General features: G+C 42.9%; 1 protein-coding gene across 1 annotated transcript in view; it reads left to right on the forward strand.

The window, feature by feature from the left end:
• The window catches only part of LOC135107493 (mucin-2-like), a 26,156-nt gene extending 12,923 nt beyond the window's left edge, over positions 1-13,233 (forward strand). The window contains exons 9-14 of the mRNA XM_064017436.1: positions 498-633; positions 3,320-3,460; positions 4,254-4,437; positions 10,905-11,059; positions 11,146-11,316; positions 11,759-13,233. Coding sequence (XP_063873506.1) covers positions 498-633; positions 3,320-3,460; positions 4,254-4,437; positions 10,905-11,059; positions 11,146-11,316; positions 11,759-12,333 — 1,362 coding nt within the window. The 3' untranslated portion in view covers positions 12,334-13,233. The remainder of the gene's footprint in view (positions 1-497; positions 634-3,319; positions 3,461-4,253; positions 4,438-10,904; positions 11,060-11,145; positions 11,317-11,758) is intronic.
• Positions 13,234-13,491: the final 258 nt, after the last annotated feature.

The following is a 13,491-nucleotide window of genomic DNA, read 5'->3' on the forward strand; positions in this document are numbered from 1 at the left end:
TTTGTAGGTCAGCAATGTCAGAATCATTTGTCTCGGTCTTTCTGGTTCTTTCTCTGCTATCTGTATTTTTATGTCCGGCTGGCTGTCTATTTTTCCTTTGGTTTCTTGTACCTGAAAAAGATGAATGACCAATGACTACAAAAATCCAGAGGGAAAATAAAAAAAAAACGAAGAAAATCCGTTTAATCACCGCTACCCAGATAAGTTTAACAGAAAACGAATAAGCATCTACGATATGTATTTATGTATGTATGTAACAATTCACTCACAACATCACATATACCTTCAATAATTCACAGTCTTCGTCACTATTCCCTTAACGTAGTAACTCCGCCCATTATACCCTCTTGCAGTTTCTCTTATGTTCTCTCTCTTATGCTCCCCTTACATAGTTGCAGAGCCTTGGCCACCGTTCCTTTAATAGTTCCTCCCTGATACCTACTCACAGTTTCCCTTATGTCTTAATGTCCACTCTTCACTTCATCATCCTCTCCCAGGTTCGAGTGGACATTGCTGACGCCGCCTTGGTGCCCCCGAGGAAGGGAAGGTGTGAGGAGCAGCGCCTAGAGGTCTCCGGGAACATTGTGGCCCCGGCTATGACTCAGTACTGTGGCACGGACACCAGGCAACACTGTGAGTGGGTGGAAGGCGGCGCAGGGGAGAGATGAAGGGCGGAAGTTGGGAAAGATCAGGAGGGGAGGAAGAGGGGAGGGAGATTGAGGAAGGGCAGTGCAAGGGGAGGAAGGATAAAAAATGGAAGGGTGTAGTGTGAGAAAAAAAAATGTGTCTATGTGGGTGTGTGTTTGTGAGAGAGAGAGAGAAAGAGAGAGAGAGAGAGAGAGAGAGAGAGAGAGAGAGAGAGAGAGAGAGAGAGAGAGAGAGAGAGAGAGAGAGAGAGAGAGAGAGAGATTAACGCATACTCTTTTATTCCTTTCATCTAAACTCTCGAATTTAAGTCCAGTGTTCTAATTACATTCCCTTAAGTTTTAGTATCACTCATGCTGCCACACGCCGATGCAGTTTCCACGATCATGTCCACATTCCTCTTACTTCCCCTCCGCTCTGTACATTAGCACTACTTCTCATACAAACACACATCACCTCTAGATTCACTGAGACATAGATGAGTTCAGTTCAGTTCAATAATTCGAGTGGGGATAAGCCTTAGCTACGGCTCCCAGCGACTTTCTTTCTTGAGTTGTTCGAGCTGAGATAAAACAACAACAACAACAACAACAACGAAATGAGACATAGATAAGAACAGTTGAGTTACGTGATCTGCTCCTATCAACCTTTCCCACAGAATAAGACTTGATATCTTATCCCCAAAGCTTCCCTCTTGCTTTATAAGAGCTGACATGGGTTCCTGTGCCACTCACTTGCACTTCACCTCCACCCTCACTTTAAATTACCTGCCTCTTCTGTTCTGGCAAAGTTATGGAGCATACCTTAGCTGAGACAATGCCACATGTTTGATTTACCGAGCTAGCATATCAGGTGTGTGTGTGTGTGTGTGTGTGTGTGTGTGTGTGTGTGTGTGTGTGTGTGTGTGTGTGTGTGTGTGTGTGTGTGTGTGTGTGTGTGTGTGTGTGTGTGTGAGAGAGAGAGAGACGCCCAGGTATAATAATGGAAGATACACTCATAAACATAAATATAGACAAGCGAATATATTTGGGAAACATGAGCGTTATGACGGAAAATGCGAAGTAGATTACGTGTACGTAGCGAGGGAGAAAAGAAAATGGAGTTACGGTGCTGGTGAGGAATGAAAAATGGGTTAGAAAGATTGATTGATGTCAATTTAAAGTTGGTGCAAGTGTCTTTGAGAGTGGAAGATGGATGGCCGAGACCACTTTGGGATGGAGGTGAATCAGGTTACGAACTGTATCCTGAAAACTGTTGAAGAAAGTTTGTCCTGATGGAAAAATAAATGTTATAGTCCTAAAGATTGTACAAGTGAGGCCGACTGATCGATTGATTGAACGTCCCACATAAATGCGATTATATAACGCTGAAGTGTTAAGGATGAGCGAGAAGAAAGAAAGGTTTGGTTATCATAAGACCAGCTCCAAACCAAGTATGTCTATGATGTATTTCTAAAAGACAATACAAATATACGATTTTTGGTGTAATAGTTAACTACACTCACTTTATACTGTATTTACCTCTTTTCCTCAATCTCAAGTCCTCTTATTTACTAATTATTTCCTTACAAAACCTGACAGTTGACAGATTCTTAGCAGATCAGGGGACCTCAGAGAGGCAAAGCTCCAGACACAGAGGATAAGAGTGTGATATGTTTCACTTTTGATTATGACTAAACATCTTCAATTATGAGGACAGAAATAAATAGAGAATAAGCCTATAAGGACAGCACAATTAACAGAAACCTATTTAGAACGATGTTTATTATGAAGCAGGTGTTTATGGATGCACGTGACTAATAGAAGTAAGAACAGAACATTTTTTTTTTATGTAAGAGGGGTTCTGCCTTAAGTGAAGAAAAAGGCTAAACAAAATAAAAGGTTCACTGAAGGTGCCAGTACCAAAGGAGCAGTCAAAAGGATTATCCAGAATTATGGGGAAATCATGGAGACAAGTGTGTGAAGTATGTTTGGGAATGAAGACACAGGAGACGCATGGTAAGTGACAGGCTTTCTGAAAAATATGCTGGAGGAAAGTTAGGTTAGATTACATATCTTAGTTCACATGTTGGATTTCACTGAGTTGTGACCACGTAAGTTCTCCAAGTGTGGTCTGTTTCCCTTTTATAGCATAACACGAGAGCTACAGAGTATGAAAAATGTAGCACGGTCGGTCATCCTATATACTAAGACTCCCTGTTAAGATTAGAGCCTATATTATTAAAAAAAAAAAAAAATCTTCAAAAGCTATAGCAATTATTCAGAAACTCCTAAGGTTAATTGTTTTTTTGCGGATTGTGAGTGGTCGAGTGGCAGAGAAAGTTTACTAAGTTTGTAACATTTCACTGTTAATGTTTTTGAAATATATAGGAATAGGAATTTGCACATAATTTTAACTCTTTCACTGCTTAGAAGAATGTGACACTTACTATATTCTGTCAGTCCTTAATGATTTTCTGAAGCAAAACAAAAACCACAGGCACTAAAAGGTCCCAACGGTTTGATCACACTTTTTTCCTATCAGTTGTGCCTTTTGAAATCACACTCTTAACTTGCACACTGTTTTATTAAGCTTGACGAGAGGCCATAGCAGTAAAGGGCTCAAATGGCTACCCCTGTAATTCATGACTGATCCAATTACCTGCTAATATAAATACCTGCTGTTTACCCGCCAGTCTACGTGCACCTGGCCGAGCCTCTGGGCACCTCTGACCGGTGGGTGGACTTTTCCGTCACCACCTCCACTGATGCCCACTCGTACCGCTACCAGCTGCGGATCACCCAGGTGGACTGCGCCGCCGGAAGTCCTCTGCAGGGTACGTGACGGGAAGGGATGGGGAGGGAAGGAAGGAATGAATGGTTTGTTATATTATGTGATGGTATGGACAAGGAAGGGAGGAAGGATGGTTAATTATGTGGTGGGATGGAATAGGCAGGAAGGGAGAGTGAATAGATGGTGTATTATATGTGATAGTGTATAGACAGGGAAGGAATAAAAATGGTTTGTTATGTGATGGAGTAGGCAGGAAGGTGGGAAAGATTAATGGTTTGTCGTATGGGATTAATGGGATGAGATGGGATGGGATACGAAGGAGGGTAGGAAGAACGGATGGGCAGTCGTATGGGATGGGGTGTGATGGAATAGGGTGGGATGGGATGGACAGGGAAGGAAAGGGGCTGGACTGTTTATCATGAGTGACTAGTTGGCTAATTTCATTCGAACAGATGCTGCGTAATTTTGTTCGAACATTACTACCACTTTAACTCGCCAGTACATGAAAGCATCCTCACAGAACATAATTCTACTTCCTTTACGAGTTAACGATAAACCAAAAACTGATTTAATTTTCAGACATTTTAATTCCGTCACGGTATTACTTACATGTTGGACTTCACAAGTTTATGGAAGAGTTTTCATAGTTTTAATGAGAAAATCTTAACCTGGAAAGGAAATAATTAATCAGATGGCTGCGTGTGTGTGGTGTGCTGAATAAAGGTAAACGAAAGCAGGTTTCCTTGTTCATTCTTAGCCAGCGAAGCAGTGAGACTCTTTCATTAACTTCTCAGTACAGTGTTTGCCGTATTTCTGAAGATGTTCCTTTTCTCCAGCGCCTCGTGGGTGTCTGCAATACTTTCCGAGAGCTGCAGGAGTCATTAAGAGCTTCAACTACGGTGGAGGGCAGTACATGGATGTCCACGAGTACCGAGCGTGTGTGAGGGCGCAGCCAGGGGCGTGCGCCATCACGCTGGCAGCTGAACAGGGGTACTTTGGGGTGCATCAACCGTGGGACAGGTGAGTAGTCGTGGATGTAAGGGAGACGGAGACTGTCTGTATTTCTGCCCATCTGTCTGTATGTATAAACTTAGGAATCTAGAAGCTCTAAGAAGTCATTAGGCCTACGCGTGACGTTTAGGTGTAAAACATCTATCTGTGTGGCTATCTATCTGTCTGTCTGTTTCTCTGTCTATCTTTATCTATCGACCTATACATTTATCCATTTATCCGTTTCTCTAAGGACTAGAGAATCTCACTTATCGACACTGCAAAAAGAACGTGGGAACTTTTTAGACCTAGCACTCACCCTACAGTCTCCCGGCTAGCACATAATCACAGAAAGTATCGCTAGATATAATTATAAGTAACAGATAGTTCAGCTGTGGTTAGAGCCAGCGGGGAGTGTAGGGGGGCGGGTGAGTTGTTATCACTGGTGTTCCAGATCAGTGGTTGGCCGTGTTCTCGTAGCAAAGACAGCTTCCTTGCTGTTATCCAGGGTTTCGTGCTTCTGAGTTCATATCAACTTAGTAAATTTAATAAGTGCAAACTGTAGAGTGGAGGAGAACAGAACTTGTAGGCGGCTGACTGGCGACTGCTGCCGATAACAGGACCCAAGCAACGAGCTTGGTTCACGATTCGCCACGTCTGAAACAAAAGCCACCTAGAATCCGCACACATAAATAAACCCAGTTTATTTATAATAGTAACTAATACTTAGTTTGTACTATATTAATTTAATTACTTTTTAATTTATTTTTACAACTTATATACAAATCACAACACAAACCAAAAATACATTGATATTAAGCGTGATGCGAGTGGAAATATCCACAAAGAAAGCAAAACAAAACATTATAAGGAGAAGCTCTGAGCGTTGGTGAGGTCAAGCGGCTGTGTAAGGCTGTGTCACGTGAAAGTGGTGCTCTTGTAAGGAGAGAAAACGAGGGCCGTGTCAGGGAGTCACTTAGAAGGTGGAGGGTCATTTCAATGCAAATTCCTCTCGGCCTACCTAGCGAGGCCTGAAGGAGCTGTGCATCAAGACTGCCACTCAGGTGAACTGCATCCGAACATTTGGTATCAGCCTCGTATGGGATCATTACAGAGTTAATTGGACCGGGAACTTGAACGTTTTACCTGATAATGAAAGCATTACACTTGTTATTTGGGTCAACCTGGATAACTTAAATAAAAATGAAACTGGATCCAAATATTTGATATCAGCCTCGTATCGAATCAGCACAGAGTTAAGTCGACCAAGAACTTCAGTCCTTTTGGCTGCTAACGATACCATTACACTTGGTATTTGGGTCAGTGTAGACGATGTTCACGACCAAATAATGTAACTCCAGCCACTAGAAAGTTTGAACTATACGAGTAATCACTTTGCTATCAGTGGCACTTTTCAAAACCACACTTCAAACTTGTACCGCTTCATTTTATCAGTTTTAAGGAGAAACCACAGCAGTAAAAGAGTTAAGCATTTGTAACAAGTTACCAATAAGGAGAACAGCTTTCCCTTGCCTGGTGCACTAGAATATTTACTATCAGTGCCACCTTTTGAAACCAGAATTTAAACTTACACCGCCTCATTTTATTAAGGCTAAGGAGAAACCAAAGCAGTCAGAGAGTTAAATATTTGTAAAAAGTTGCCTACAAGGAGAACAACTTTCCCTTACTTGGTGTTGTAATAGCAGCTGCAGACACACCAATTAAGGAAGTCACACACTCCCTCTTACCGCGACCGTGAAGGCTGTGGCAGGGTGGAGCGGCAAACTGTTTATATTCGTAAAATTAGCGAGAAATTGCTGAGAAAGTGGAGGTGAGGACATGACACGTGGATTGCATGCTGTCCTAATTGCTATACGACTGTCCTGCGTCGCTGCTGCTGATTAGAGGAGGAGGAGGAGGAGGAGGAGGAAACGGAGGAGGAGGAAACGGAGGAGGAGGACACGGAGGAAGAGTAGGAGTAGCAAGAAAAGGAAGAGAAGGAAGAGGAGGTGGGGCAAGAGAGAGAGAGAGAGAGAGAGAGAGAATCAAAGGGAGGGGACAAGTGGATGTTTGATGGTGGGGGCAGCGAGAGGAGGAGGAAGACGCGGCACGAGGCTATGGAAGGTGGAATGAGAGGGGTGTGTGTGTGTGTGTGTGTGTGTGTGTGTGTGTGTGTGTGTGTGTGGGCCTCCTGGTGGTGGTGGTGGTGGTGGAGTAGGTGAGGGTGCTACACCAAGAGGGAGGTTGTCATCACATCTTGGCTGAATCAATAACTAATTAGGAGACGCCAGATATGATACATTGATTAGTGGCCACCTGAGACTTGTGACGTCATCTACTTTTCACGTCACCTTCTTTCTTTACTTTTTTTTTATTTAGAAATTCTTTTAAAGTCAAGCACACGGTTCACATCAAACTTTTTCCTTATTTCTTTTCCCCGAGTCAGATAAGGAAACACGAAGGCACCTACTCGAGTCTTCCTCCCTGGTACTCTTTTAGTCTCCCCTTCTTTCATCTTTTAATTTAATTTGAGTCGCTGTTTAATTAACGCAGGAGGAACTTTTTTCGTAAATAGGATAAAATGTCGCTAAAAGTTAAAAGAGCTGCGAGGAGGGACTATGGACATGATGACTTGAAAGTGTTGGAGTGTGATAGAGGTGTGATGTAACTTGTAGACTGACGAGTTAATAATGCGAGGGTCTGGGAGTGAATGAGGCGAGGAGAACAATGTGAAAAGTGAGAGTTGTATAGTCAGGGCTTGGGAGCTGCGCAATGTGACGGAGCTGAGATGTAGTTTGCTTAGTTTCAAGGTGTTATATTATGGGTTCTGATGTATAAAAGAGACCAAGAGAACAATATCAATAGAGTAAACCAACAAAGTTTACGTATTGTGGAAGGGCCAGGCAGCTTGAAAGTAGTGAAGTGCTGATAGTACTTGACGTAATATTGCGGTATCATAGCAAAGGTTGGGATGAATAAGAGACTAGGTAGGAGAGCAGTACTAATAGAGCAACCTTCAAACTTTAGGTACTGTGGAAGGGACAGGCAATAAAATTTTAGTCTGGAAATGAGAGCTTGGAAGTACTGAAGTGCTGAGGCATATCATATGCAATGCCGAGGTGTCATAGCAAGGGTCGGGATGAGTAAGACGCGAGGAGAACTGTATTAGCGGAGAGACCTGGAAAGTTTAGGTGGTGTGGGGGAGAGAGTTGTGAAGTTCGCGGCCGTAGCAATATAGTGTGAATGTTAGATGACTCTAGAGAAGCGGGGAGACTGAGAGAACTGAGGCTATGGAGGTATATGGAATTCTCTCTCTCTCTCTCTCTCTCTCTCTCTCTCTCTCTCTCTCTCTCTCTCTCTCTCTCTGCCGCAGATGCCATTAAGGGCGTCTAGGTGTGACGGCGAGGAAATGAAACCCAGATGATGAATTGTCATTTGAGAGGTGCGCGGGAGAAGGAAGAGAAGGAGGAGCAGTGAAAGCAGGAGGAGGAAAAGAACGAGGAAGAGAATGCGAAACGTAAGAGAAAATAAGGAAAAGAAAGTAGGAAACATAAAACTAAGTAATGCTTCGAAGAGGAAATGAAAAGAAGAACCTACAGCCTCTTACAAGAGTTATATTATGAGACAGACGACCTTATTATTATCAAGGACTTATCGTGACTAATTCTTTGCAGCTTATCTGAGAAGGTGATTGGATGGGGGAAAGAAAGAGAAGGAGGAACAGAAGGAGGAGGAGGAGGAGGAGGAGGAGGAGGAGGAGGAGGAGGAGGAGGAGGAAGAGGAGGAGGTCATGACCGCGATGACTACGATGGTAAGTGAGAAAGAAGAGGAAGATTAGGAGAAGAAATAAGACGAGGGAAGATGAGGAGAGGAGGTGAGAGGAAAGGAGAGGAGGTGAAAGGAGAAGGAGGAAGAGATGTGAATGAGGAAAAGAGGAGGGAGGAGGAAAGGAAAGGAAAGGAATGGAAAGAAAAGAGAAATAAAGAAAAAAAAAGCAGAGAGAGAGAGAGAGAGAGAGAGAGAGGGAAGAGCAATGAAAGGAGGCATGGGTGTTATTTAGGCAGCAAAGGATGGATGACCGAGTAGGGGAGGGGAAAAAAAAAGTACCTATTGTCATCTCTTCCTGTTTTCCTGCGCTGAGGGACTGTTTGTCATCCGCGGGACTGACTTGAAGGGGAGGGCTGGACCGCCACCGGGGAAGGCTAAGGTTTGTACTCTGGCCTATATTCTGAAGCACTTTTGCGTCACAGCTCCACTACATTCAAAAGGTTCTAGTTGAAGTTCCACGGGTTTTTAAGGGTATTTTTATGGTTCTAGTGACAGGTTAACAAGATTTTTACATTATTAACAGGATAAACACTCGAGAATCCGGCTAATTATCTCTGTGGCCTTTGAAAATACTCGTGGTGAGAGAGCAAAGCGTTTCAGAATACGGTGTCGGAGCGAAAGAAAAATTGAGATCACATTTATTCGTCTGGGCTAAGAAGATGAAAAGCGGTTACTAAAGAATAAAGGATACACGAGCGGTCAAAGTGGGTTACGTCAACTAAATGGATGATACTGAGAGAGGCGTTTCAAAAGAGGAGTATCAGGGCACCTCCGGAACTAAATTGCCCAGCTCTAGAACCTTACAAGATTTATTTTTAGGTGAGCAGTGCACTGAGTGAGGCTTTTTTTTTTCTTCTCGGTCTACACTCCCTCTCTCTCGAGTTGATGTCCTTTGCTAGGCTCTTTGACACCTTGAGAGAGAGAGAGAGAGAGAGAGAGAGAGAGAGAGAGAGAGAGAGAGAGAGAGAGAGAGAGAGAGAGAGAGAGAGAGAGAGAGAGAGAGGCGAATTAAGATAAAAGGTCTCTAAGCAAGAAGACCCAGGATCGAATACCAGGAGGTGACATGGTGTATGAGAGAGAAAAGGAACTGTGGGTGGCAAAAGACTGATACCTTTACTAAAAAGAAGAAGAAGAAAAGAGAAAAAAAAAGGTAGCGTAGTGACTGAGGTAAGGTTTTCCCAATATGAGGACTTACGTTCGAGTACCGCAGAGTATCATCGTTTATAGAGAAAAGGAAACACAGTGAGCATCTTGGGACTAATGTGTGTGCCACCTTAAAAAAAAAAAAAGAACGTGTCTATGGTAATGGAGTGGAGGATGATGTGCAGTACAGCCACGAGGCACAGACAACAAGAAAGGTAATGATAAGAGGGGCTGTTGTATTTGTTCCACGTGCAGCTACGTAGAGCGTTATTGGCATTTCTTGGTCGTTATTTTGAGCCCTATTCTGAAGCACTTGTGGCCGTACCACCACTACATTCCAAAGGTTCTAGTTGAAGTTACACAGGCTTTTAAGGGTAGCCTGACAGTTCTAGGGGTAGATTAACAAGATTTTGATATCATTAACAGGGGAAACACCCTTGATAACCCGGCTAAGCATCTCTGTGGCCTTTGAAATTAGTGGTAAAAGAGCAAAGCGTTTTGGTATGCAGGTCTTTAAGGTACAGTGGTGTAAGGACTTCCCTAAACTGACCGTTTTCTATTTATTCAACACATTTTATAACATTAAAGAGAATGGAAGAAGTGAAATAGTTAAGGAAATTAAATGAGGCAGACTAAGGTAAGTGGAAACGAAATATAGAAACGGAAACGGAAATTAGGGCTTTTTATTTAGTGACAGTAAGAAGAAGGAAAGAAGTGAAGTAGTTAAAGAAAATGAAATGAGGTTAACTTAGGTAAGGAGATTATAGAAAATGGAAACGAAATATAGAAAATGGAAACGGAAACTAAGATATTTTACTTTCAGCTATAGTGTATGTGCCCAACTTTACCTCTACCCTCACTGTTAAGACCACGGGATTTGTTCATATTGTAGGACCTGTTCTTGACTTTAACGAGAGACTGCATCATTCTTCACTACCTGCGCACAGAACAACGAGATTAAGCGACAGACTCATTAATGCGTGTCATCAGAATATTATCATCATACTGTATTAAATATTTCGGCTAAAGTATTATGATATTCGTATTTCGTTTTGTAAATCATCAGCAAAATCTGGAAATACTTTTACGTTTCCCGGCTGCTGCCAAATGCTCATGCTCTCCAAATGCTGCTCCCGCGTCCCTTCAACCTCAGGAAATTTCTCTCCCTCTCCCTCGTAAGGAGCAATATTCCCTACCATCCCGAGGCGGTGTTCACCCATTTTTAAAGGGAGACATTTCTGTAACGCACAATAAATGAGAGAGCCGGACCCACCAAAGTATTATTGTCATTATTATTGTTGTTGTTGTTGTTGTTGTTGTTGTTGTTGTTGTTGTTGTTGTTGTTGTTGCTATTTCCATTACCATTATTGCTATAACTTTTCAAGCGCCGTCAAGTGAGTGGTGACGAGTGGAGCAATGAATACCTCTACCACTAACCTCCAATGATATCCTGACATCGAGTGGTTCAAACTTGGGACACTCAACATGAGCCACCTACCTCGCTTACCCTACTTTCCCCCATGCAGGGCGGGCGTGGGCGTACGGGCGTGCACCAAGGATTACCTTCTCTTGCCTGGTGTTAGCGTGGGCGCATCCCGGGCTGCAGGTAAAGGCGGCCAGAGGTTCTGTGGCGGCAGGCTGTCCTACTTGCAAGGGGACACTGTGAGCAGGCCAATTACAGGTGAGTGGGGCGAATCAGAGCCTGCCAGGAGACGCATGATTAACACAAGTCCGAACGACGCACTCATTTTGCCCTCCCACGTGCAGCTCGCCTGGTGGGGCCCGTGTATGTGGTGACCTTCAGGAGCAGTGACCCCGAGCAGCGCAGCGCGTCCTCCCTCGGCTTTGGCTTCAGGCTAACCTTCCGTCAGCGTCATTCCTGCACCGACTTCAGTTCCCTTTCTTCTTCAGCGAGCTCCGTGCTGTCTGCCGTGGAAAGTACGTGTGTCCGTGGCCAGGCTGTTAACTAGTGTTGTGCTGTTAATACAACTCCTGTTCCTTTCACTGGGAAATCTGGAACTCTCTACCATTTTTTTGTTTTCTCACTTCCTAAGACTTGAATAGTTTCCGGAGAGGAATAAAAGGACACTTTCGAAATTAAATTGTTCTGCGATTTTTTTTCTCGTTTTATTTATTTATTTATTTATTATTTTTTTAAAGGGAATGACAACCTAGCAAACTCTTCTTTTCCTTTTTTTTTTTTTTAATTCCTGACTAGCTTCCTTCACGTATAAAAAAAAGAAAAACATCAGTGTCTATCTTCAGAAAATAAATAAATTCATAACTTATTTTTCTCTATATTTAAACATTCGTTATATTTCTGTGTGAGTGCCAATTATTATTTGACTTTGCATGAACTGACAGCGGCTCTCTTCCACAGCTGAGTGGCCGTCGGGCTGGTCCCTCGATGCCCTACTGCCTGATGGACACGAAATCGAAACACCCTCCCGCAACGCCTCCCTCTCCCCGCTTCCCCCGCTGCCGATCACTCCCCACTCACATTTTGATGCTTTCCCTTCCTCTGCGTTTACCTCGACAGCGAATCACCACGCAATGAATTTCTACAAGAGAGAGGGACTTGTAAATGAGGATAACGAGACTACAGACGAAAAATATTCAGAAGAGCAGGGTCAGCAGAAACACATACAACAACAACAACAACAACAACAACAACAACAACAACAACAGCAACAGCAACAGCAACAACAACAGCAACAGCAACAACAACAACAACAGCTGGAGAGTAAGAACGTAAAAGAGAAGGAGAGAAATAGCGAGGGAGCAGGAAATGGCGCCCTGTCTGCGTCGCCTTCCGAAGCAGGTCACTCCCTCAGCCGCGTCAGCAATATCCTATCAGCCACGCTCACTCAAGTATTTCCGGAGTTTGGTCACTCGCTGCAAGACCTCCTGGAGCGCCGCAATGCTCCTTCCCAGGCAGGCCAGCGGGAGGTGTGACCGGAAGGAGTTGGTAAGGGGACTGGACAAAAAAGTGTGCCTAGAAAACCTGTTAAATTTGATCAATAGTCTAGAAGTGGTGATAATTAGCAATGTCGCTTATTCCTCCTGCGCTGAAAAGTCGTCTGGTTAAATTTCTCATGGATGGTTGTTCGGTCTCTCACGTTACTATTCCAGCAGTATTCGCCCGTAGACGCAGAGTGCATGAGAGAGCCAGAGGTGTACTGTGGGTGTAAATGCCTTCAAGACTTGCTTTTATAACGCAGTCAGGTGATGAGTACATTGATAACGGATTGCTTACGATTAGAAAGTGTAATTGGGTAAAAAAACTGTACTCAACTCAACATAGATGTAATTGCTTTTATACACTAAGCTTGGAATACTGCGAAAGGCTTAGAAAATTGAGTAAACTCGTTGAGCAAGCCAGGACAGTACTTCGTGGTAGTACTTTCACTACAAGGTTAAAAGTGAAGAGAGTTTTCTTGATTTTTCACACGTTGAATTTTATAATGGTTATTTATATCTGAACATAGGTACCGAGGATCACACCCGAAAAATAAACTCATTTTCCCCTCAGAATTTTCTTGTTTACGGTGTTTTTCCTCTGATAAATTTTTTGACGTAAAAATGTGATGAATTTTGTCATGGCATGTTACGCTTGCTTAAATAACTATGAGCAGTGGAAATATGAGCTTCTGAACATTTCAAGTAAAAAAGTTACGTAAAATAGAATAATATTGGCAATGCCCCTCTGCCGTCACGTGTTGTGTTAGTGAGGCCGACCTTTAATGCTGGACTGACTGTGCAAGACTGAGAAACTGGAGCGAACAAACGGCATTTATGTAATGCAAGTTGATGCAGTTCATGCAGCTATGTTGCATAAACTGCGGTGACAATTGACGGTAGTGGCGATTAGTAACTATTATTATTATTATTATTATTATTATTATTATTATTATTATTATTATTATTATTATTATTGTTATTATTATTATCATTATTATTATTATTATTGTTATTATCATTATAGTAGCGGCAGCAGCAGCAGCAGCAGCAGCAGCAGCAGTAGTAGTAGTAGTAGTAGTAGTAGTAGTAGTAGTAGTAGTAGTAGTAGCAATAATAGTGATAACAGTGGAGGTGCTGGTGGTCACGAGAGTA

Source organism: Scylla paramamosain, chromosome 2 (assembly GCF_035594125.1).
Source record: "Scylla paramamosain isolate STU-SP2022 chromosome 2, ASM3559412v1, whole genome shotgun sequence".
NCBI classification, from domain to species: Eukaryota; Metazoa; Arthropoda; class Malacostraca; order Decapoda; family Portunidae; genus Scylla; species Scylla paramamosain.